Source organism: Pan troglodytes, chromosome 11 (genome assembly GCF_028858775.2).
Source record: "Pan troglodytes isolate AG18354 chromosome 11, NHGRI_mPanTro3-v2.0_pri, whole genome shotgun sequence".
Lineage (NCBI taxonomy): Eukaryota > Metazoa > Chordata > Mammalia > Primates > Hominidae > Pan > Pan troglodytes.
In genome coordinates, this window is record NC_072409.2 from 77943806 (window position 1) to 77968015 (window position 24210).

Genomic DNA, 24210 nt, shown 5'->3' on the forward strand with positions numbered 1-24210 from the left:
ATCACAGGATTCTTCTCCGGGAAAAGAGGGAGTTGTGTCAGCCTAGTAGGGCCCAAAGCCAGGCTGTCTACAGGGCAATACACAGAACTGCTTTTACCCCAGCTCCCATGCTGCGGGGTCCCGCACCAGTCCCTTGCTCTCTCTGGGTCTGTTTTGCTGTCTCTGCAGGGAGGAGTTTCATAGTAGAGTCACTTCTAAGTCTGTTGAGCATAAGATTAAGAGACTGCACCCGAGTTTGAATCAGGGCTCTGCAACTTACTGCTTTGGTGACCTTGGACATGTTATCCAGCCACCCCATGCCTTGTTTTTTTTCATCTGTAAAATGGGGACAATATGAGAATCAAATCCATAGGGATGTTGTATTAAAAGAACTGAGCATAGTCCCTGGTAGCTGCTCTCAGTATTTCTTGTATTATTATTCGGCCTCTCCCATCCTTGCTCTCTCAAGTCCCTCACTGTCCTGTGGCTCAATGGAGAGAACCCCAGAGAGTCTGGGGCTCAGAGACTCTCCAGTTATCTCCACTAGCAGAGCTCCTGCTAGGCGGGGGATGCCTGGGTCTGCCCTGTCTTTCGGAGCTCATTTGCTCTGTAGACGTTGAGATCATCGCCGCCAGCGGCCACCCAGCCTCAGCCAAGCTCTTGCAACATTCCCAAGGGCTCTGGGGGTTCCTTGTGCCCAAGTCCTGCGTGGGCAGAGCTCTAGGCAGGCGGCACGTTTTGGCAAGTCTTTAGTGGTGTCATTGGTAAAGAGTTTGCTGTGGCTGCGCTTGTTAGGACTGAAGAAATACAGTTTTTACAGCCCTAACTTTTGTTCCTCCCAGATGCTAATAAACTGTTAGCAATTTTGGTTAAAATGTGGCTGTTTTAGAAATTCATTCCCCTGTTAGTTCTACGTCGTTGAGGTTTGGTCTGGAGAGAGGGCAGTGCCCCATGCGTTAGAGTGGGTTGGGGCGAATGTGGCTGGTGTTTCTCTGGGGTCTTCACCTTATGGGGCAGCAGGGCTTGAGCAAGAAGGCCTAGTATCCCAAGCTCTGGAACAGGAGTTCGGGCCTGTCTGTGCCTCGGTGCTGCAGGGAGAAGATCTTGGGCTCAGATTCTTTGCCTCTTGATTCACTGTATGACCTTGAGCGAGTCACTTCCCCTCACTGGGTTTGGGAAATCACTGGGGATAATGCTGAGGTTTTGCACGCGCCTGTTTCTGCTGGAGACCAGTGAGTGATTCTCAGTCTTGGATGGATTGTATCCAAGCTCCTAGGGGAGCTTTTAGAAATACTAATCCCAGGCCCCACCTTGGGCCACTTAAATCAGAATTTCTGGGGGCCAAACTTAGGCATGGTGCATTGTAAAAGCTCCCCAGGAGTTTTTCTGATGTGCAGCTATGTTGAGAATCACTGGACTAAACCAGGAGTACTGTATGACCCTCAGGAACCTAAAATATTTTCTATATGGTAATTTACAGGAGAGGGTTGCTGACCTCTCCCTAGACTATCCACTCATTGAAGGTAGACACTGACTGAGCTTTGTCCTTCTGTCCCCAAGACCTGCCCCACCGTGGGCATTGCTGAACTTCAGGATGTGATTCTGTGCTTCTCCCATGGCACCCAACCTTTCACATGCCACTGGGGAAAGAGGTGGAGAACCTCTCCCACTGAGCAGTCTGTGAAAGTGAGAGGGAGGGATGCAGTTTTATAAGGTTGGAGCAACTCCTTCAACACTGGCTCCCCTATCCCCAGTCCTATGCTTCAGGGTACCATAAAAATCTCAGGAGGACTATAGAGTTTCTAGTGGCAAAGGATCTCAGTCTAGGTCCTCCTTGCCAAGTGCTCAACCCGCTTCTGCTTGGAGGTCCCCTGTGGCAGGGAGCTCACTACCTCCCCAAATACTCTGTTATACTTTGAATAGCTCTGTCTGATCATTCTTCCTGAAATTGAGTTGAAATCTTTTTGAGAACTTCTACTGGTTGGTTCTCATTCTGTTCTCTGATCCCACAGAACACGCCTGCATCCTGTGCCAGGGGTTGACCACTGTCTTGCATGCCCCCAACAGATACCCCTGAATCTTCTCTAGTAGATACCCCTCGGTCCCTTCAATTATGCCCATGAGACGTGGGGGAGAGTCTGGGCTCTTTATCATCCTGGTGACTGCTCCTTAATTAAAGTACAAGGCCCAGGCCGGATGGGGTGGCTCATGCCTGTAATCCCAGCACTTTGGGAGGCCGAGGTGGGCAGATCACCTGAGGCCAGGAGTTCTAGACCAGCCTGACCAACATGGTGAAACCCCATCTCTGCTAAAAATACAAAAAATAGCCAGGCATGGTGGTGCACACCTGTAATCCCAGCTACTCTGGAGGCTGAGGCAGGAGAATCACTTGAACCCGGGAGGCAGAGGTTGCAGTGAGCTGAGATCGCACCACTGCACTCCAGCCTGGGTGGCAGAGCGAGACTGCGTCTCAATAAAACAAACAAACGAACAAACAAAAAACATAAAGTACTAGAGAAGATTCAGGGGTATCTGTTGGGGGCATGCAAGACAGTGGTCAACCCCTGGCACAGGATGCAGGCGTGTTCTGTGGGATCAGAGGACAGAATGAGAACCAACCAGTAGAAGTTCTCAAAAAGATTTCAACTCAATTTCAGGAAGAATGATCAGACAGAGCTATTCAAAGTATAACAGAGTATTTGGGGAGGTAGTGAGCTCCCTGCCACAGGGGACCTCCCAAAGAGCTGGACGTGATTCTCCGTTGGTCCTTTGGTTGTACAGAGTAGAGGGAGACAGTCTCCTCTCTCATGGTGGATCATAACATCATTATCACTGTCCTTGCAGCCTGTGGTCAGGTTGGCTGTGGGAAGCTGTGTTAGACCACATGAGCACTGCATCACTTTCGTAAAGGTCCCAGGCAGTGGAGGCCTCTGAATTCTTGCATACAGGTGGCAAGTTATTACATTTTTTCTTCCTCCTGTCTACCTGCAGTTGGTTTTATGAGGGGCGTTAGTACACTTCCCAAAGGGCTTGCCCGCAGGGTGAGAGGTGCACATTGAACTCCCTCACCAGGCAGATGGGAAGTGTGGCCATGAGAGAGAGCTTCAGGGGCCCTGGGTTTATGACATTGCTGGGCCAGGAATGAGGTTAATATTTTTAATGGCGAAGGGTGAGCCCCGTTATTACCCGAGCTTATTCATCAATGGCAGAACCCGTTTCACCTGTTAAGTGCCCTCGGTGTGGGTAATTCATGAATGGGAATCCAATTTTCTTTTTAAAAACCAAGCCACCTCCCCCTTCTTAAATCCAGGAGGTGGTGCTGGGGAGGGTGTCAGGATTTTACAGCAGTTTTTTCCTGGGTAGGAAAGGCTGTGGACAGCTTTGAGGGCCCTTCCTGCCTTACTCACCAAGCAGGCCTGCGTGAGCCAGTCCGTAAGACTGAGAGTTATGGAGAGGCTGGGGCTGCAACAGCTCTAGTTGTGGGACCCAGGATAGATGGGAAACTCGGGACCACCTGTTTTATCCTGTTGCCCACTGATCAGAGGATGGGCATAACAAAAATATGGGGAGGGGGAGTGTAACGAGACCACTCAGGTGGACCCTCTCCAAGCCCTTCCGAAATGATTGGTCAACTAGGGCATTGGATTAATTTTAATTTTTATTTTTTGTGGAGGCAGGGTCTCCCTATATTATCCAGGCTGGTCTCGAACTCGCGGGCTCAAGTGATCCTCCCAACTTCTACCAGCATGAGCCACCGCACCAGCTGGGGTATTGGTTTAAATGTCTCCAAGGAGTACATTTTTCTGGGATCTGTGGGTTGGAAGGGCCCCCTCCCCGAATTGGCTGGCCCCAGTCAGTGGTGTTATCCCTGATAAATGGGCATGATCATGGGGCACCCATAGAGGTGATGGGGTGCTCACTTTTATCTTAGGAAAGCATAGGCTTTAAATTATTCCCAGATGCCCCACTGGAGCCAGCACCTGCTCTGAGGGTGATTGCAGGCTAACCATGCTGACCCTGAGGGCCGCCTCATCTCCTTAGATCGTCCAGTCCTCACTGCATTGTGGATGCTTGGTTTTCTAATTCAGCTGGTCTCACCCTAACCAGATGAAAATGGAACCACTTCTACCATAAAATTCCATTTTCTTGCTAGTTCTGATGAGAAAAATCAGGTTTTCTTTACAGTCATGTTTGAAAATAACAACAGCCAGCATATTTTAGCACTTAGTACTCAGTGCATACTGGGCCCAGTACCAGGGCTCACTCTTTCTAGAGAAGCAGGTTTTCCTTCTGGCTGTCATTCCCTCCTCTGCCTGGCACGGGTATGCTTCCATGTGCAGAGGTTTGGTGTTGGGGTCCGGGGCCTCTCCATGGGGACAACTTCAAAACAACGCTGGTGCTCATTCTGTGTAACTTGAAGACAAGGACTGTGCCACGCTGCACTGGCTTTGGTATGTGGGGAAGTAGGATCCCCCAGGCAGGAGGGATACGGCTGGTACAGGGTGGAGGGAGAGGAGAGCTGGAAGCCAGGCTTCAAAGGCTGCAGGCGGAAGCACTGCTTCCCCAGGTGTGGCCCGGGCAGGGCAGGTTGCAGGTGTGCCGGAGTCACAGGGCAGCTGAGGAAGGGGAAGGGAGACTTCCAGCACTCAGCTGACTTAAGGGAGTTGTCAGGTGGCCTTTGCTCACGGTTGGCGCAACTGAGCCAAGCTGGCAAAGCTGCTGCTTCTTCCTGTCAAACTTCCCTTCAGAGATCTCTTCCTGTTGCCCAGAAGGAGCCTGGACTTAGAAACTCATACAACAGGCTGTGGGTGGCCCAGGAGAGCCAGAGCTTTGGGGTGACGCTGGCCTGGGTTGAAACCTGCGTAGCCTTCTGTGCTCTGAGGCCTTGGCAGAGTTCCTAGACATTTCTGAGCTTCGGTTTTCTCATCTGAAAATGAGGTGATTAGGAAGGATGAAATACGATGATGTATGTGAAAGCACAGAGCCAAGAGCCTGGCTTGTAGAGAAGGTGCTCTCTAGGCGGTGCCCCCTCTGTAAGCATCGTCCCTTAGCCTCCTGCCTGTTCTAGTCCTCTAGAACACTCAGGCGCTTGGAGGGTCTGGTCCGAGGTTCTCAGGCCCTGGCACTGGAGGATCCCAGGCTCTGGGACTCAGCCCCCATGAGTCCTGCCCGGTCCCAGGTCTTCACAGAGAAGTGGGTGAAGAGAGAAAGCTGGGTGGGTGGTAGGTTGAGGTGTCTTGTGATAGCCAAGTTATCAGCAAGGAGCCTGCCTCCCCTTGATTTACTCATCAGCAGTGGATCAAAGTTTGCTCTTTTGAAATGGGTAAGTCTGGGATTCAGTTCAAGATACCTTTGCCTCCCTTTCAGGATAGAATGTTTCCAGTGGCAGGTGATTTATGACTTTGCATTTGGAAGGAGATTTTACAATGTGCATTAATAAATAAGGGCCATTCTGGGCCCGATTCATACAGCCGTTGTCAAGTGCTGTGTTGGTGTTTCATGGAAACCAGCTCCCGTGATGGTCTCAGATGTCCCCTTAAAGCGGAAGGGACACAGGGTGGGAAGAGGGTCTGGAAAAGTCAGTGCTCTTAAGCAATAACATGCACACCAGACCATTGACATCATAGGAAGTCTTGGTTTCTAAGGTAATACTAAAAGGACTGAAACACTCACCTGGGGTAATGCTTCCCTAGAAAGCATGGTGATCTCCAATGAAATTAGAAAAATGGACGGTTAGGGGTTTCTTATGAAGCTAAACTTACTCACCTTAAAGGACTATGCTTTATTCTCAATTTCCTTTTTACCTTTTTACTGTTAAATTGTTATTGTCTTTATCTTTTTTCGTTTGATTTTGTTTTGTTTTGTTTTTTGAGACATAGTCTCTCGCTCTGTCACCAGGCTAGAGTGCAGTGGCGAGATCTCGGCTCACTGCAACCTCTGCCTCCCGGGTTCAAGCGATTCTCCTGCCTCAGTCTCCCAAGTAGCTGGGATTACAAGCACACGCCACCACGCCCAGCTAATTTTTGTATTTTTAGTAGAGACGGGGTTTCACCATGGTTGGCCATGATGGTCTCTATCTCCTGACCTCGTGATGCTCCCACCTTGGCCTCCCAAAGTGCTGGGGTTAAAGGCATGAGCCACCATGCCCAGCCCTTTCCTTCATAAAATGTGGGTGAAGACAGATGGTGGTTGGGTTCTTTTAGTGTTCGTGATCTTGTCTTTCCCCCCCTTTTTTTTTTTGTATAATTTTTTTGTATAGTAGTCCATGAAATCCAGGATTCTGGCCCTAACAACCCACTCTACCCATTCTACAGATGGGGAAATTGAGGAGCTGATAGAATGACTTAGCTAATGGTGCCCTGCTGGCAAGAGGAGGGGATTACAGTCTGGGCCTCAAGCTCCCCATGGAAACTTCTGGATGTTGGTGTTTGGGGAGGGGTCATCACGATCAGCTACATAATTTGCAGGGCCCATCCCACAAAAAATAAGAATGTGAGGCCCCTCATTTAAAAATTATTAAGAATTTCCAAATGGTGATGGCAGGCTGTTAAACCAAGTGCAGGGGCCTTTGCGACTGCACAGGCCACTCACCTGTGAAGCTAGCCCTGGAAACTATAAACGTCAGTCCCTGATATACTGGCATTTAAAAATAAGAACCTAATGTTCTTAACCCCAGAAATAAAGTGCATTGGGCCCGGCCTCTTAAAATCCCCGTTATGCCTGACTTAGAGCATTTCCTCTGCTCTCTGCAGCCCTCTGTGAGGAAGCTTGAGGTTAGAGAAAGCAGCAAGTGGGAGGAATCGCAGCAGTGAGGCCTCTTATATACCTGGAGGAAAGAGGTGGGCAGGTGGTGTTTATCTGGGCTCATTTTGCTGTGTCGTCTACAGAGTGTGCGCTCTGGGGGCTCAACATCTCTGAGGGGGAAGTTGTACATGGTCCAGGACTAATGGATCTGGGGTCCCCTGCCCCAGGCCAGACCTGTGTGGGCTTGGTTGGGCGGGCAGTTGCTCTCTGACTGGGAGCAGCAGCTGGTGTGATAGCTGGGTCCAGCCAGATAGCTGGGTCCATTGGCCACAGCTGCTGGTCATGCCCTCACTGGACTTTGTGGTTTAGGGCAGACTGCAGCCCTTCTCCCTTTCCTCACTGGCTGTGAGAGTACACCCACATCCATCTCTCAGTGATGTGGAGAAAACCAGTTGCAATGCATGCTGTTGTGCTGAAGCATATGGGAGTGTGGGCATACTTGCTTGTGTACACGCATGCACGTGTACATCTAGGTGCAGGGGCAGATGCTGTGCAAATGTGTACACATTTACTTATTTATCAAATACTTCAGCAGTGCTTACCATGCATATTGGTCTAAGCATTTGACAAATACTCACTCATTTAAATCTCATAGCAGGCCGGGTGTGGTGGCTCACACCTGTAATCCCAGCACTTTTGGAGGCTGAGGCAGGCGTATCACTTGAGGTCAGGAGTTCGAGAGCAGCCTGGCCAACATGGTGAAACCCTGTCTGTACTAAAAATACAAAGATTAGCTGGACGTGGTGGCGTGTGCCTGTAATCCCAGCTACTCGGGAGGCAGAGGTGAGAGAATTGCTTGAACCAGGGGATGGAGGTTGCAGTGAGCCTAGATCACGCCATTGCACTTCACCCTGGGCAACAGAGCGAGATTCCATCTCAAAAATAAACAAATTAAAAAAAAAAATCTCATAGCAACCCCATGAGGGTAGGTCTTGGTATTATTCTCATTTTATAAATGAGGAAATGGAAGCACAGAGAGATCAAGTATGTCATGTAAGTTGCCCAAAGTCATGCAGCCAGAAAATGGGCAAGCACTTGAGTAAAACCTTGCTTGTCTATACTGTTGTATGAATTGTCCCTTATTGGCAGGACTTCTGGCTTTGCCCTGGAGAGAAATGGCCCCATAGACCCTCTGTAGATTAATTTGCTCATTGACTCCCCCAGCATTTACTCACACCCCTTTATGCCAGGCTGGGGCTGGGTAGAGTTGATTGGACCACTTGGTGTTGAAAGCTTTGGGCCTGGTGGAAATTTCAAGGCAAAGGCTGTGGTGGACTAGAATCATTTACATGTTTACAAATAGGCTTCTGGCTAGGATGCAGTAAGGGGTCCAGGGCCATGAAGGGAAGGCTCCAGGAGCAAGGAGGGTTCCCTGGGCCTGGGAAGCTCGGTGGTCCTGTATCCACTTGTCCATGCCCTGGCCCTGGAGGGCTTGATCACAGAGGAGCAGCGGGCAAGGTGCCCCCTCACCCTACCACCCCGTGGAATGGCAGGTGACCAGGGAGGCAGACAGCGTGCATCTGTGTGCTGTATTTCATTTCTTTCTGGTCCTTTTTCTATGGATATAAACACATTTCTTTGATGTTATATTTTAGAAAAATGGAATCCTTTTATAAGTACTGTTTTGAGACCTGATTTTGTCAATTGCTGAGATGCCAAAAAGGATTTTGTTTTAATGAATAAATAGACTCCTTAACTGCTTTCACTGGCTGTTAGTATGTCTCCTCAGCTAACTCAGCCTGTGCTGGAGCTGGCCTTGCCGGGTTAGAGGTGCCACAGGCCTTCTGGCTGGAGTTCCTCTTCGCAATTCTGGTGTGGCCTGAGCCATATTTGTTTGCACAAAGGAGGAGATTGGTTTTAGAGGCAGTCAGGAAGGGTATCACTGAAGGTGGCTTGCTTCTCTGTGTGTGGGGTTGTGAGCAAGCCTGGGTTTCCAGCACCCCAGCTGCAGGGTGATGAAATGGGCACACCGTGGTGTTCTGATTTACCACTAGCCAGTCGTGAGGGACTATGGCCTGGCCCACATGGACTTGCCCCTGAGGCCTTCATAGGTATCACAGGGTGCATGAGCCCGTCCATTATTGGCACAACAGCTCTGGGCCCTCCTTGAAGCTGCCAGGCTGATTGATGTTGCAGGATCTAAAGAGGCCCATAGGGTCCCCATTTGGTTTTGTCCATGTGCTTCCTCGGGGAGGTGCCTGCTTAGTCTCTGGGACAGGGCCCTAGACCAGGAGAAAATGATACTTGGGCTTTGGGAGGGGAGGCAGCCTGCACTAGGGAGGGTGGCTTCTGGGGACTCCTGTGATTGTGCGCAGTCTCCAATGCATTTGCAAAGCCATTATCTGCTTCAAACCCTAGGTGGGAGATGGGGTGTGAGATCCGGGGTAGGAGCCAAGCAGATGGGAGCCCCGCACAGTACCATTGCTTCAGCTGGGTAAACGCACCAGAAGAGACCTCTTGGCTCAGCTCCATCCCTCTCCAGGAGGCACCCCCTGCCCTGGGCAGCAGATGCTGTCAAGACCCACCCTGTCCCTTCTGCCTCCCCAGTCTGGCCTTCTCCAGCTGGCTCATCCACATCTCTGTGCCCGAGGGCTTTTCTAGAACATAGGAATGGGAACAGCCGCTCTGCCTACACCAGGAGCTCCCAGGAGTTGGTGCCTGACCCCCAGCTCCCTCACTCTTGGTAAGGTAATTCTGAGGGGTGGGTTGTGCATGGTTTCCCAGAGTTTACTCTATCAGATCATGCTCCATCTAGTTGCCCACCATGGGTAGCTGGCTTTGTAACCCAGCTTTCCTGATACCCTTCTCAGGCCCATTTTCCCTGTCCCCGGTAAGTGTCTTCTCCCAGATCAACCACTTGCATTTTAGTGCCTGCTTCAAGGTCTGTGTCTGGGTTCCCCAGACTAAAAGGCATGGCCTGTGGCCTCTAGAGGATAAGAGCAGCATCTTTTCTGTGTTCTCTAGTGCCCTTGTGCCCTTGCCTATGCCAGCATAATGTGACAGGCACTATGTATCCCTTGGTTCATTGACTCAGCTTCTCCTGCACCGCAGAAGGAAGATGTTTTCCCAGTGAAAGTGGGAGGGCTCAGGCTTAGAGAAAGTAGAGCTCCATAGCTGGTGAGAAATTGGGAAGCATTGGAGCTCAGGGCCCGGAATCCACCACCCTGGAGGCCCTGCCCTGCCCTGCCCCTGGTTTCAGCCCAGCACACCTTGCTGGGACCCTGCTGTGCACCAGGTGCTATATTGTAATAAAAAGGAAACAGAGCTCCAGAACCTGCCCTCCTGGTGGAGTGGAAGTAGACAGGCCTACACATAGCTGCAATTCAGGGCAGGGTGGGAAGGGCCCTTCACCCAGGCATTTACTCACCCTGCCTGGCACATGCCAGCCTGCCTTGGGGAGGTGAACTGAATAATGCCCATCTCCCCTGGGGACCTGGAAGCAATGCAAGAGCAGGGGGAGGAGGCCTGCCTTTCCTCTCCTCTGTATCCCCAGCACAGAGCCCATTGCCTGGCACGTGGAGGCACGAGGTGATCGGACTGAACAGCGATAAACACCATCACAGACCTGCTTGACATCGCAAAGCCCTAGCCACCCTAACTTTCCTGTACATTAGAAAGCGCCGAGTACATGTGAGAAACAGGCCTGTGAGGTTCAGGGTTTCCCAGCCTAGATGACGGCACAGGAGAAAGAGTTCATCAAGGCTTGGTTGCTGGAGGATACAGCATTATTTTAAAAAGTGAATCAGCATTTATGGAGCACCTGGTGTTAAGCGGAATGTAATTGGGAGCCCTCAAACATGAGGCTGGTAATTGTGGCTGATGCTGCCTATCCTCAATAAAGAGAGAGTGACTCTTGGGGAGAGCAGCTGTTTAATGCTGCTTGTGCCTTAAAGGGGCCTGGCCCAGCCTTTTAGCTCCCCTGTGGGAAATGTGCATGAGTCATCCTAATGGGCCCCGTTCGGGGAGAAATGATCCTTCACTTAGTGCGGGTTCCCGCGCCTCTGCAGCTGATCATTAAAAGGCACTATGCTGGCCCGATCTCGTGCTCCTCCAGGCCTGAGCTCTTTCTCCCCTTTAACCTTGGCTCCTAGCACAGGAAGCACACACGAGAGAGAGGGTGCACTTGGTGACTCCCAGGCCTTGACTGGGGCACTTAGGCCTGGCTTTGAAAGGTACCACATTGCACAGGAAAGGCCTTTGGCTCACAGGCGCTGCTGTTTTGCTTTTACATACTTTTCCTGTGAGCACACTGGAAGTTATTCTTACTGTACAGAGCCTTACGTTACCGTGAGAAAGCCTCACGGGCATTCCTGATCCTTCCTTGGGAAGGGGGTGGGGGACCAACAGGCTGTGCCTATCAGAAGCAGAAAAATGCCTCGAATTAAGCTGTCTGAAACCAGTTTGGGAGGCACGCTGTAAATATGTAGTTCAACAGATGACATAGGTCCTCTCATGGTTGGGATTTGATGGGAGTCTAGTTCTGTCACCCGCTCAGGAGTGTTCTGCTGTGTCATTTGTTACTTGGAGCCTCTGGTGGCTCCTCATCAACATGGGGAGGGGGATAGTCTGGATTTCTGATGTCCAGGTGACCCTGGGCAAGACCCAGACTCTGCAGGCTGGATGGTGTGTTGAGCTGATGGTGATCACACCTGACACTGAGCACTTGCTGTGCACCACCCTGTTCCGAATACACCATGTGCGTTGGCTCAGGTAGGCCTTGCCCCATCCTCATTTCACAGATGAGGAGGGTGAGAGCAGAGGGCTAAATGATTTGTGGAACCATCCGGCACCTGTGACCCTGAGCTTAACTAGTACCTTCCCCTTACCCTTCCAGCCTTCAGCTCTGAAGGAGAAAGGAGAAGAAAATCTTGCTCTTACTCTTCACGACCAGGGCTGGTCTGAGAGCTGGCTTAGTAACCAGCTTTCCTGATACCCTTCTCAGGCCCATTTTCCCTGTCCCTGGTAAGTGTCGCCTCAGGCCCCTAGGGGAGCACTCGTACCCCCTAGAGCAGGAAGCCTGAGAGGAAGGGCTGTCTGGCAAGGTGGACAGAGGTTGATGGAGTCTGCAGGAGAGCTGAGCAGAGCCAAGTAGGAGTTGAGGGGAGAATGAGGGGCGGCTAAGTCAGTGGCTCCATGGGGACCCAGCCTGGCCTGGAGCCCACCTCCCACAGAGAGCTGTCCACAGCGATGGGTGGTTGGTCCTTGTAAGGGGAGGTAGGGGGGTTCTTCTGTGAGGCAGTTGTGGTGATTATACTCTGAAATTTTTAAAGATGATTTTAAGAGGAAAGTTAGTGGTATAGGCATTGAAGAAATCGTGTGGACCTGGGAGTTTGGAAACATGGGTTGGGTTACCTGGTCCTGGCATTAACTTTACTAAGTTCATCCCCACTCACAGCCTTCTGTCCCCAGTGGGTAAATGGTTTTCAAACTATGCATGGTGTCACTTTCTTCAGTGGTGCATGTGTAAGATTCCCTTTGCAGAAATCATGCACACACAAGAGTTTGAGATCTAGCAGAATAGACCATCCCCCAGGGATCCTTTCAGTAGTGGCTGCAGACCCCTCCCCGGGTGTTTTTGTCCTCAGGAGGGATGTGCTGGATTTTCTATCCATAGTCCCTGGCTGAAAGCACTTAAGAAATTCTAGGATTGAGGTATTTCTGAGTTCAAAATAGAACCTCCCACTACTTGAGAGATGCTGAAAAGCCTGTCTCTACCACTTGAGGTTCTGGGGTAAACAGAGGGTAGAGCCAGGCTCTGTTCCCAGCAGCCTCCTACCCAGGACCCACAGCTCACTCTGAGGGGGTGAAGCTGGAAGACAGTGGGCTGTGTGTGTGTGTGATGGAGAGAGAGAGGCCGAGCAAGCAGGCTTGAGAGGAGCTGACAGAGGCTGGAATTTGGAATGTGTTTTTCCTAACAAGTTGGAGCCTGCAGGTGTCTAGGCAAGCAGCTGTGGCCGTGGGAGGGGCAGGACTGGAAAGACCAGTGGTGACCACTTTAACCCCCCCCACTCCCAGCCTCCTGACATGTGGGGCAGGTCACTGTCAGGTCTGTAAAGGAGCATTTAGGACAGAACACCTTAGGTCAGTAGAAAAACGGATAGTGGCTGCTGGGAGACAGATTTCAGCTCAGTGTAGGGAAGACACTTTAGTGGTGATGGCCGTCCCAGAGGACTGTGTTGCCACATCATGAGCTCCCTGCCCCTGAAGGCATGTGGGCGGAGTACTTGGCAGGGGCCTTCATGATGCAAGAGGGGGCTTTGAACTTTGAGGCAAGCCAGATCTTAGAAGGTAGAAAGCAAACCAATCCTAAATGGAGTGGAAAACCAACCTCCCCACCGTCTGATTTCCAGCAGTTGCAGCTGAGTGCATGAATGTAGCTAATTAATCTTCCCTAAATTAATTTCCTTACCATGTCAGCAGTGATTTATTGGCGTGCCTATAAGGAGAGTTGGTCTATGATGATAGTCAAAGCTGAGGACAGGAAGAGGCGAGTAGGGGGCGCTTGTGTGTGTACCTGCATGGGTGTCCCATATCCCTGAGTGGTGTAACAGCCTGGTGCTGTGGACCCCTCAGGGCCCTGGATGCTGGCCATAGGCAAGTCACACTTCTGTCTCCCAGCACACAGGCGGAAGTGCCTCGAGAGTTATGAGAGCTTCTCCACCACTTTGCCAGGTGCCCCAACTAGGGCATGAATCTTACCCAAAGCAGGAAAGGGGAGAAAAAAGAGCATTCACAAACATTTTCCTTTTTGTGTTTGAGAAATAGGACAGCTGTTGTCATGCATAATTGTAGCCATTTTCCCTGGTAATCACCGGGGCCTTGGCGGGGGTTTCTTTTCACGTCTTTGTCCTGTCTTCCCTACCAGATTTTCATCTTCTCGTGGGCAGAGACCCTGCCTGAAAGTGCTTTTGCCCCTCACCGCACTTACCTTCATCCTGGAGGTGCCACCTGCTCTGTAACAAGGACACGGCCTTTTCTTTATAAATTACTGACACATCCTTGGATCATCTGATTATTTGCTCCTTACAACGTTTATGTGAAGCTGAGAAGGCAAACCACCCTGCTCCACTTCACAGGTGACCTGCCGAAACTCAGAGAAAACAGGTTGCACGGAGTTACCCAGCAAGGGTGTAGCAGAACCAGTTCCAGAGCTCCACTTGCCTGGACTGTCCCTGCCTGGCTGCATCCTTTCTGCACTGCCAGCTGCCTTTCTGTATATTTACATAGCCTCGGGCAGCTGCTGCAGCCCAGCTGCCACTGGTCAGCCTTGGGACTTTGGAAATGCTGCCTGCCTCCGCCATGGCAGGGGTTCTGCAACCCACTTAGCCAGTCCTTAAAGCCAGGGCTCTGCTCGGGGCAGCTCAGACCTCTACGTCCAAGTTGAGTCTGGGCTTTGCACTGTATGTGCACTAGAAAGATACTGAGCGTGGCATCCAGTCAGCTGACCTTCCCCCCAAAGCAGAAGCCCATCTTAGAGCCTCTGTTTGGACACCCCATGCAGCAGGAGCTCCCTTTCCCAGACAGCGTGTTCCTTTACTGGCTGTCGATGTCTTTCCTGAATCACCTGGCTTGTGTCTGTATGGCTTCTGGGTCTGCACAGAACATCTGTCCACTACCGCTTCTCTGAGCGGCCTCATCATTATTTGAAGCCCTCTCCAGACCCCCAAATCTCTGTTTCTTTAATGTCATCTTTGTTGGCATGGCAACAGAGCCTCCTTCCTGTGGACATCAGGCCCGCTAGGGCCTGTGTTATGGGGGGGTCCCAAAGGAGGACTGGGACTTCAGGCCTCGGAGCGGGGACAGAGGCACTTGTGCTGCTGCTGCCGCCTCACGTCCCCAAATGCTATTTGCTCACCTTCAAGGAGCCCTCCTGACCCTCAGAGCTGGGGAGAGGGCCAGGGCTCCCGGCAAGCCAAGACAAAGAGCCCCAGGCCATCATTCTCTCAGAGTGACCCTCTCACAGTCAATGACAGGCCTGTGTCACACACCAAACCGCATTTTTAGCCAGGTGAATAATGAGTGTTGAATTACGATGCAGTCGACGCGTCGCATCTGCGCACCTGCCGCCTTGCTAAGGTCTTTAGGAGAGAGTGTCTTGTTTTCACTGTTCATTACTGTGGCCCTAGACAGGGGGGCTTGCTTCATGACCTTCCTATGATGTGCTCAACAACACTCTGTGGGTGTATGTAATGTGATGAGGGCAGGCACAACTTCATCAATGATCATATTCTCTAAGAGATTAGCGGCCCCCAAACTGTTAAGGAAATTAATGTATAGTCTTAAAGGTGAATCAGTGAGAAAATGGTCTGACTGGGAGCATTGAGAACATTCTCAAGTGCATTCATATGCGGTTTGCTTTGGCGTAGAGCAGAAGTCAAGGGCCTGGCAAGAATCAGGGGCCTTGTGGGGTGCTGCCGCCTCACTTTCCGGGGAGAGGAGAGCAGCACAGAGACCCTTCAGCCAGCAAGACACCCTCTCCTTTGCCTTAGCAAGGTGGCGGATGTGCAGATGCGACGTGCTGACTGCATCATAATTCAACACTCATTATTCACCTGTCTAAAAATGCAGTGTGGTGTGTGACACAGGCCTGTGCTGTCCCACAGACAGCAGGGCACATGAAGGTGACCATGGGGCAATAGGGACAGTGTGGGCCACTCGATCCTGGAAGATAGCAGCCAGTCTGCCTCTCTCATCATTCTTTTTTTTTTTTCTTTTGAGACAGAGTCTCGCTGTGTCACCCAGGCTGGAGTGCAGTGGCACGATCTCAGCTAACTGCAACCTCCGCCTCCTGGGTTCAAGCAATTCTTCTGCCTCAGCTTCCCAAGTAGCTGGGACTGCAGGCATGCACCACCACGCCCAGCTAATTTTTGTATTTTTTAATAGAGACAGAGTTTCACTATATGTTGGATAGGCTTGGTCTTGAACTCAGGTTATCTGACCTCAGGTTATCTGCCCACCTCGGCCTCCCAAAGTGCTGGGACTACAGGTGTGAGCCACCGTGCCCAGCCTCATCATTCTTTTTTATTTTATTTTTATTTTTTGAGACAGAGTTTCGCTCTTACTGCCCAGGCTGGAGTGCAATGGCGCGATCTCGGCTCACCACAACCTCCACCTCCCGGGTTCAAGTGATTCTCCTGCCTCAGCCTCCCAAGTAGCTGGGATTACAGGCATGCACCACCAGGCCCAGCTAATTTTTTTGTGTTTTTAGGAGAGACTGGGTTTCTCCATGTTGGTCGGGCTGGTCTCGAACTGCTGACCTCAGGTAATCCGCCCGCCTCGGCCTCCCAAAATGCTGGGATTACAGATGTGAGCCACTAAGCCCGGACATGCCTCATCATTCTTTTTAGCAGGTTTGAGCAATTTCAGCAGAGATTCCCTTTGCATTTCTGCAGTGGCTCCTCTTCTGAAGTGCCACCAGCCCTTCCTGTAGCCGGGTGATCCTCCTAGAACGAGTTTGCTGAGAGTAAATTGGCCTTGGCCTGAAAGCTGCTGTGGGTTTCAAACAGATAGCCTTGCCTTGCAAGATCCTCAGGGCTAGGATCCCTGTTGGGCCACCCCCCCACCCCGTCGCTTTCAGGGTGGTGACAGGGCAGAAGTCTTTTTTTAAATTTATTTAAATTTTTATTTCCATAGGTTATTGGAGAACAGGTGGTGTTTGGTTACATGACTAAGTTCTTTAGTGGTGATTTGTGAGATTTTGGTAGCCCTCTCCCCCTGCACAGGCCGAATTGCTCAATCTGGAGCCAGCCCACATGATTGCAGAGGGGTTACCATTTCCTCCATGTCTTAGATCCTGGAGATGGCACGTTGGGTCCTCTTTTTCTCCAGTTGACCCCCAGGGAAGAAAGCAAAAGAGCTGCAGTTAGCACAAACTTCTTGCTTCACTTCAACGAACAGGGCTGAGCAATACCTGGGAAAAGTACAATTCCAGAGTAATATCTGGAGGCTTGTCTCTAGACTGGTGGGGAAGGGTGCTGGCTCTAGCTTATTGTTTCCCAAGCTTTCCTGATAAGGATCACCTGGCTTGCTTGTTAAAATACAGATTATTGGGGCTAGGAATCTGTTTCCTTAACAAGCGTTCCAAGCCATTCCTGTCTTCAGGCAAGTTTGGGAAACATTCTGTCTACTGTACCAAAAATAGCCTGTGGAAGAGGAGTGCTTTTAAGCAAGTATAGTTTTGCACATAGTACATGAATAGGTTCTCCTTGTTTGAAAATGTTTTAACATTGCAGAGAAGGTCTCTTTTGACTTCCCCTAAGCACCCCATTCCAAGTCCTTCCCTCCTTCCCAAAGAGGGGTCAGTTTGGAGTGTGCATCTCCCAGACCCTTTCTTTAACTTAATAGAGATACAGGTTTCTGTTTTGTTTTTCATTAAGTAGGTATGATGTTGTAGTTATCATTCTACAGCTTGCTTGCTTTCCATTCAGAGCTATGTCATGGAGCGCTGTGCCAGCTCACACAGAGCAACTGCTTTTTTAAATTTTTTTTTTTTCAGCCTGCTGCATAATGTTACATCGTATGGAACTAGCACAGTTTATTTAGCGATTCCTCTATTGATGGATGCAGTAGTTTCGGGTGGTTTCTCATGATTACTTCAGGCAGCATCCTTGCCCATGGACCCTTATGCACATTTGGGAATAAATACTGAGAAGTAAAATTGCTGGGTCAAACTTGGGGCATTTGGGGATTTTAATGGATTCTGCCCAAAGTTACCCTTGTAAGTGTCTCCACCCAAGTGCATTTCCACTGAAAGCATGTGGAGAGGACCCAATTCTGCTCACAAGTGCAGCTGTCCCACAAAAGCAACTAAAACTCTCACCAGTCCGTAGGGAAGTGTGGCCAAGGGGCAACACCCACCTTCCTCTAGTCCTTTCCTTTGGGATGAACAGCTGCAGACTACTTCCTATCACAAAGTGAAGTTCCTAAGATAAAAACACAGGGGCCCCAGCAGTGTGCATTCCAGAGAGGAGGCATGGAGAGGCCATCCCCAGGCCACTGCTGGTTTGCTAGGTGACTGACAACGCCCTGCAGTGGGCCCTGTGGAAAACAAGGGGAGGTCAGAGCAGGTCTCCAGGAGGACAAACCTGTGGAAGCCCTGTAGGGGCTTTGGGCTGACCTGGGGTCTGTAGTTTTGTCTGAAAGCAAGAAAGGTGCTTGCCTGGGGTTTAGCACTCATCCCAAGAGGCAAAGCAAATAAAAGATGACGTGGCTCACTGGCTAAGCAGCCGCACTCTACAGCCTTTTTTTCTGCTACTGCTCAGCTCTGCCTCTGTGGCTGCCAGGTCTCTGCCAATCTGAGACTAAAAGGAAAGCTTCTTGTGGACCCAGGTGGCCTGGCCTGCAGAGGAGTCCCGGCTGGCTCCCTTTTGGTTGAATTGTTCAATTAGATATACAGGAGTTGTCCACTAACTGGGAAGTTTTAAAGCAAAGCAAAAGCAATCCCGTCAGAAATCCAATCTCACATCTGGAGAAAACTCATTCTCTTTCTTTTAGCTCAAAAAAGCAGCACGCTTCACACAAACCTTCTGCCTGGCCATCTGGACTGGCGGTGAGCCCCAGGCAGCTTGGACAGTGGTCACACTGCCCAGTCCTGATGGCTGGGGCCCATGGTACTTCACAGGGCACTCTGGTTGACTGCCTGCTCAACTCTCCTAACACCTGGTTGAATTTTTATTCCCAAAACTAGGACATCATTTTGCAAAAGATCAGACAGTTCAGTGTAGTGTTTGCCAAGTTTCAGGTTGCTCAAACCTCAAATTTCTTTCCCTCCACCAACCTCACTTTGAAGTTCAAAAGCAAATTGATTAAATATACATTTTAGGAACTTTCCAGTTTGCTTCTTAAACTAACAGAATTCTAGACTTTTTTTTTTTTTTTTCAATGGAAGGATTTTCAGCTGTCAGCAGGTATAACTGGAACCATATGTCAGCAGAGACCAGGGGCTTTTCCTGGTTTTAGGATTTGTACATTCTTATTGAAACGGAAGTAAGTGGAGCAGGCAGCCGCAGCTCCATGACAGCCTGAGCTCAGATCTCATTTTAATTAGAAAATATAGGTAGCACTTGCTGAATCACAGTCCTTCCAGAACTCCTGTCCCAGGGCAAACAAAGATTTGGTTTATATCCTGCAAACCTCTGTGTTTGCAAATTACAGAGCACTTCTGAGAGCTGGAATGGCGATTTCTAGATTACTATGGAGACTGCAACCCAACTGCCTCTCCCACCCCGCCAGCAAATCCCCCCAAATGATTTTGTTTTCCAGGGGAGACATTTTTTCCCTTCCTTATTGCAAAATAGATGGAGCATGTTCATGTTGAAGAGAGACAGTGAGGAAATCTGGGACAAGAGAAATAAGATTAGATGTTATCCACAGCAGCAACTCATTTTCTCCATTTGGATGTCTGGCCCCTTGAACTCTGAGACACAAAACCCTGCACCTGACCAGCATCTGAACTGTTCCGTTTGACAGCAGTTTATGTGTATAATTTTCTCCCTAATGTATTCTGCAAATGGTAGAGTAGAAATAGCAAATGAAAGACATTGCAAGGCCTAGCTCTCTCCCACCCCTTCTTTCCCCGGCCTGGTGTCATTTGAGCTCAGTGAGTCTCAAGAAAGGCTGCCATTACAATGTCAGCATCTGGAAGCCACCCCTACTGGGTCCCCACTGGGACTCAGAGCCTGAGCCACAGCCACGGAGAAAGCGGTGGAGTAGTGGCAGCGGGAGCCATAGATGCTCCAGTGCTGGGCACTCTGGGCTTCGGTCTTCACTGATGAGCTTCTCTTGTTTGGGGAGCAGTGACCGCTGTGTGCTAAACCTCCCGTTGGCCTCCAGCAACTTACCAGGGACAGAGCTGCCGCCTGCTGTCCCTTTCCGGGCATCACATTCCTGGCAGCTGGCGGTCACTTGCTCATCCTGCCAGGACGGCTGCCACAAGCTGCCATTTACCAGGCAGACAAAGGGGGATTTTCCCTTCCCCTGAGTTTGCAGGCCCCTCAAATGCCTTACATTCCAGGAGCTGAGAGAGAGAGCAGGCTCCTGTGGTTTCTAATTAAACCCACAATTTAAATAACAATTCATGTAACCCCAAGGGTTGAGAGGAACGCTAACCTGCCCCCTCCCAAGAGAAGCAGCCGGGTGGCACTGGCTGAGGAGCTGAGGGCTTGGTCTTTGCCAGAAATGTGACCAAAAAGGGCAAGAGGGAAGTCCCAGGGCAAGTTTATGATGAAGCGGGGCTAAGCAGGAGGGGCGTGGATTCGGTGGGTTCTGTGCCTCTCCTAAAGGTTAGGAAGTAAAAAGAGGGAGGAACACTTGCCATGTTTAATTGGAGCCTGCAATCGAGAATTTTTACTCTTCTCCAGGGAAAACGTGGAACGGTGGTCTCTGAAGTGTTAGAATCCTAGATACTCAGGTTCTCATGGGAGTGCCCCCCACCCCCAGGTGACTCACTCTTTGTCTGTGAGTTGGAGAATTTTTCTCTGGGGAGAAGAGGCAGGGGCTGTGTTCTGGACTACAGACAAGTGGGGAGCTCAGGCAGGGCCCTGGGAGGCAGAAGATCTGGCCAAGCCTCTGCTCACACTGGACCTCAGTTTACCCATGTGTTGTCGAGGGGTCTTTGGGTTTGTTGCTTTCAGGTCCTTACTGGCCCTGGCTGTCTGTCAATCCTTGAGCTGCTTTTGTGTTTTTATTTGGTCTGTCTGGGGCCACAGTGATCTTTGTATGTAGTTGATCTCACCAAATTGTTGTCTGATGACCCAAGGCGTGGTTATGTTCCAGGTCTGGGGAAATGGAACGCCGAGCTAATTATCTCTAGACAAACTCTTCTTTGCCTCAGCCAGCACCAGGAGCATGTCAGCATTTCTAGGCTTTCTGTGATCTCGTTTCCAACTTTTCCTCCACTTCTATTCCATTAAACCGAGCAACTCACATTCCCTGAGGATGCCCTCCAGGTTCTCGCCTCCATGCTTAGTGTGCATTGTTACCTTCACCAGATGCCCTTCTGTTCTCACCTCACTGTGCCTGGAGCCAGCCAGGCATGCACGAGCTCAGAGGGCTCTTCATCGCAGTGGAGCCCTGCCAGTATGGGTCCCATTCGTTACCCCTGTGAGACGTGGAGCTCCCTGAGTCCGGGCGCCGGCTTTGGTTCCTGCCTCCCCTGCCTCTCCTTGCTCATCTAGCTGAGGCCCAAAGCCTAGCTGTGAAGAGATGTGAAACAAAAAAGCCAAAGGTGGACTCACACCTGCCATCTTCCTCCCTGCAGGTGACCATAGCCGATGACTACTCAGATCCCTTTGATGCCAAGAATGATCTCAAGAGCAAAGCAGGAAAGGGGGAGAGTGCTGGCTACATGGAGCCCTATGAGGCACAGAGGATCATGACAGGTAAGTGGAGCTGAAGCGCAGGGGCTCACAGCTGGGGTTGTAGGGGTAGAAAGGGAGTGAGGGCACTGCCGGGTGGTCCCCAACCAGCCTCACTGGGGGCATGGTGTGTGCTTTCAAGTTGGTAGGTGGGAGCAATGCTGTATTAAGTCTTCCCCACAGTTTACCTGCTTATGTTTCACCTATATTAGGAAAAAAACTGGCCGGGCACCATGAGAGTCCAAATACAAGGATATCACGTGCAGTTAACCAAAGGTAGGGGCCAAGAAGTAAGTGGGGAGAGGAGGGAGAAAAAGTAGTTCTATCAGAAATTTCTGAGTGAAGAAAGATAGCATTTGAGACATAAAACTTTACTTAGAGCTTCCTAGTAGGCAGGGCAAAAAGGGAAGCAGGCTGGGTCACCTGGCTTTCGTTGCTTAGTAGAAGAGAGCTGGCCAGATTACTAGTAGAGACAAAATTATTTCTGGCTGCATCCCGAGAAATCTTTGTTTTGGAGCTGGAAGCAGCATAAATAACCCTGGTCTACATGACAGGTTTACAGGAAGCATGGAGACATTCCCCCAGTGGCTGTTTTCCTGTTGGCCCTTGATGACAAAACCTTGTCAAAGCAATTGTGTGGAGTCAAGAAGAATGTGGCTGGGTATGCAGCATCCTGGGGGCCTATTTTAGCCAGGATAATACAACACTTGGAGCATCTTTAAGAAGTGAAGGGTTAGCAGACATCAGTCATCTTGTAGGCAGGATTAGGGGGAGGTCACAAGCAAAAGGGAAACCCCTGTTGTGGCTTCTCCTGGTTCAAGAGGGCAGGCCAGACACTGAAGAGCAGCTGTGTAGGCTGCCCCTGTGACCCCACACAGGCAGGGCCATGGGCAGGGGCACATCAGCACATTGTGCTGCAGGGTGCAGGAGAGTGGCTGGGAGCAAGTTTGGGGCTGCCCGGGCTTTGGAGGCCTATCAAATTGGTACCCTGTGTATCTGGACACTTGGGATACAGATACCTCTTTCTGTGGCCCTCTTATTGTTTGTCTGGTTTTTGTTTGTTTTTTTGCATTCCTGTCTTTGAGCACCTTCTCCTGATTCCTTCTTGAATTAGGAGAAAGAAGGGAGAGGAAGCGGCATTTACTGAGCACTTAGCGTGTGCCGGGTCCATGTCCAGCGTCAGCTTATAGGGCTGTGTAGCCGTGCAAGTTGATTGTTGAAGGATCTGGGTGCACCTTCTAGGCTCTGCCTTTGCTGTTCTCTGCCTCCTGCTCCTCCTGTTCATGGAAGGAGATTCTCTGACCACCAGTGTGGCCTCCAGAACACTTAGCCACTTTGTGAGGGCCAGGGCAGAGAGCAGTGGACCAGAGGGACTTAGGTCCAGACTTCTGGAGCGTCCCTCTCATGCTCACTCCCATCTTTCTAATCTCCTCTGGCAAAGCAGCCTCAGTGGGCAACAAGAGGCCAAGAGTTGAGCTTGTGTTTGGATCTGGGGTCCTGAGGGAAGGCAGCCTGCTGTCCTCCAGTGGCTCAGGGAAGCAGGCTGGCTGGGGTAGTCCTCACCACAGATGTGATGCATGCCTGGGCTCTGCGACAACCACAGCCAGTGCATGCCCTCACCTCCATCAGGCTTGGTGAGACACCAGCTCTGTGGAAGCCCCAGGACCAGCTCCAGCCCTTGGGCTGTGGCCTGCGGCCTGCACCTCCCTGCAGCTCTGTCAGTCTTGCATTCAGCAGGCGTTGGCTCCGGTTTAAAGGAGCAGTGGTTACAGGAGCGACTTTGGGTCATGTTCAGAATGTCAGGGTGGGGAGGGATCATTGAGGTCATCTAAACCTAACAGCCTCATTTTACAGATTGGGAAACTGAGGTTGGGGCGGGGGGGACAGAGACTTTCTTGAGGACGCACAGTGAATTGATGGCAGAGTACAAAGTATGGCCTGCGCTTTGCAAACTTTGGGGTGGGGTACTGAAGGAAGTGTAGTGTTTGCATCAGATGCTGGGGCACCTAGACATTAGGAAATGGCAGGAGCCCCTGCCAGGGACCAGACTCCATGCTGGGCACTTTGACATATACCCTCATTAAGCCTCATTATGTTTCTTCATCATGAGGCTGAGGGAAACTGAGAGGTTCGGCTCCTTTCCTGGAGTCGCACCAATAGAAGTAAGTGGCTTGCCCTGAGTGCAGAACATGGGACAGGGGCTGAGGTCCCATGGAGCCACAGGCAGGATGTTGTTATAGGAGTCCACACTCGGGAATGGAAGGGGGATGGGAGAGGGCATCTGCTGGGAGCCCCAGTCTCATGGAGGGTTTGCCCCTGCCTGGTGCCTTAGGAATGGAGCCGGAGTCCCCTACTGGGTGCTGCTGAAGACCTCAAAGGTGAGTAGTTGTTCATCTGGCTAGAAATGACCTGAGGAACTTCGGCTTTTTTTGAGACAGGGTCTTCCTCTGTTGCCCAGGCTGGAGTACAGTGGCATAATCTTGGCTCACTGCAACCTTCGTCTCCCAGGCTCAAGCAGTCCTCCTGCCTCAGCCTCCTGAGTAGTTGAGACCATAGGCACGTGCCACTGTGCCAGGCTAATTTTCTTGTAGTTTTAGTAGAGACGGGGTCTCACTGTGTCATCTAGGCTGGTCTGGACTGAAGCAATCCTCCCACCATGGCCTCCTAAGTGCTAGGATTGCAGGCATGAGCCACTGCACCGACTTTGCCTTTTAAATGAGGGTACACCCCCATGGGGTTAGGTCCAAGGCAGGGCAATTTGATTGAGGCAGTTTGATTTAGAACCTCTTAAAGACCTCATGCCATTCTCTCTCCAAAGAAGCATTCTAGCATATGCTGCTCTGTGTTTGCATCCTAGCTTGGCAGCTGTGCCCTAGTTTACCCACAATTCTTATTTTTAAGAATATAGGTTATTAAAAGGGGTGTTTTCTGTTTGTAACGATCCTTGCTGAAGCTCCCTTTGACTCAAAATTATTTGTGTGTAATTCTTTGTGGCGTCACCCCAGTGATTGATGGCAGGGCTGCATGTGGGTGGGATGAGCCATCAGTGCATAGATGCTCCGGGAGGCTTGCA

The 24210-nt window shown here is 50.7% G+C and overlaps 1 protein-coding gene across 2 annotated transcripts in view; it reads left to right on the forward strand.

Moving 5' to 3' along the window:
- Window positions 1–24210, forward strand: part of SHB (SH2 domain containing adaptor protein B) — a 149986-nt gene that overhangs the window by 31926 nt on the left and 93850 nt on the right. For both annotated transcript variants that reach the window (XM_016960905.3, XM_054658049.2), the window contains exon 2: window positions 21041–21161. In XM_016960905.3, the coding sequence (XP_016816394.1) occupies window positions 21041–21161 (121 nt within the window). The remainder of the gene's footprint in view (window positions 1–21040; window positions 21162–24210) is intronic.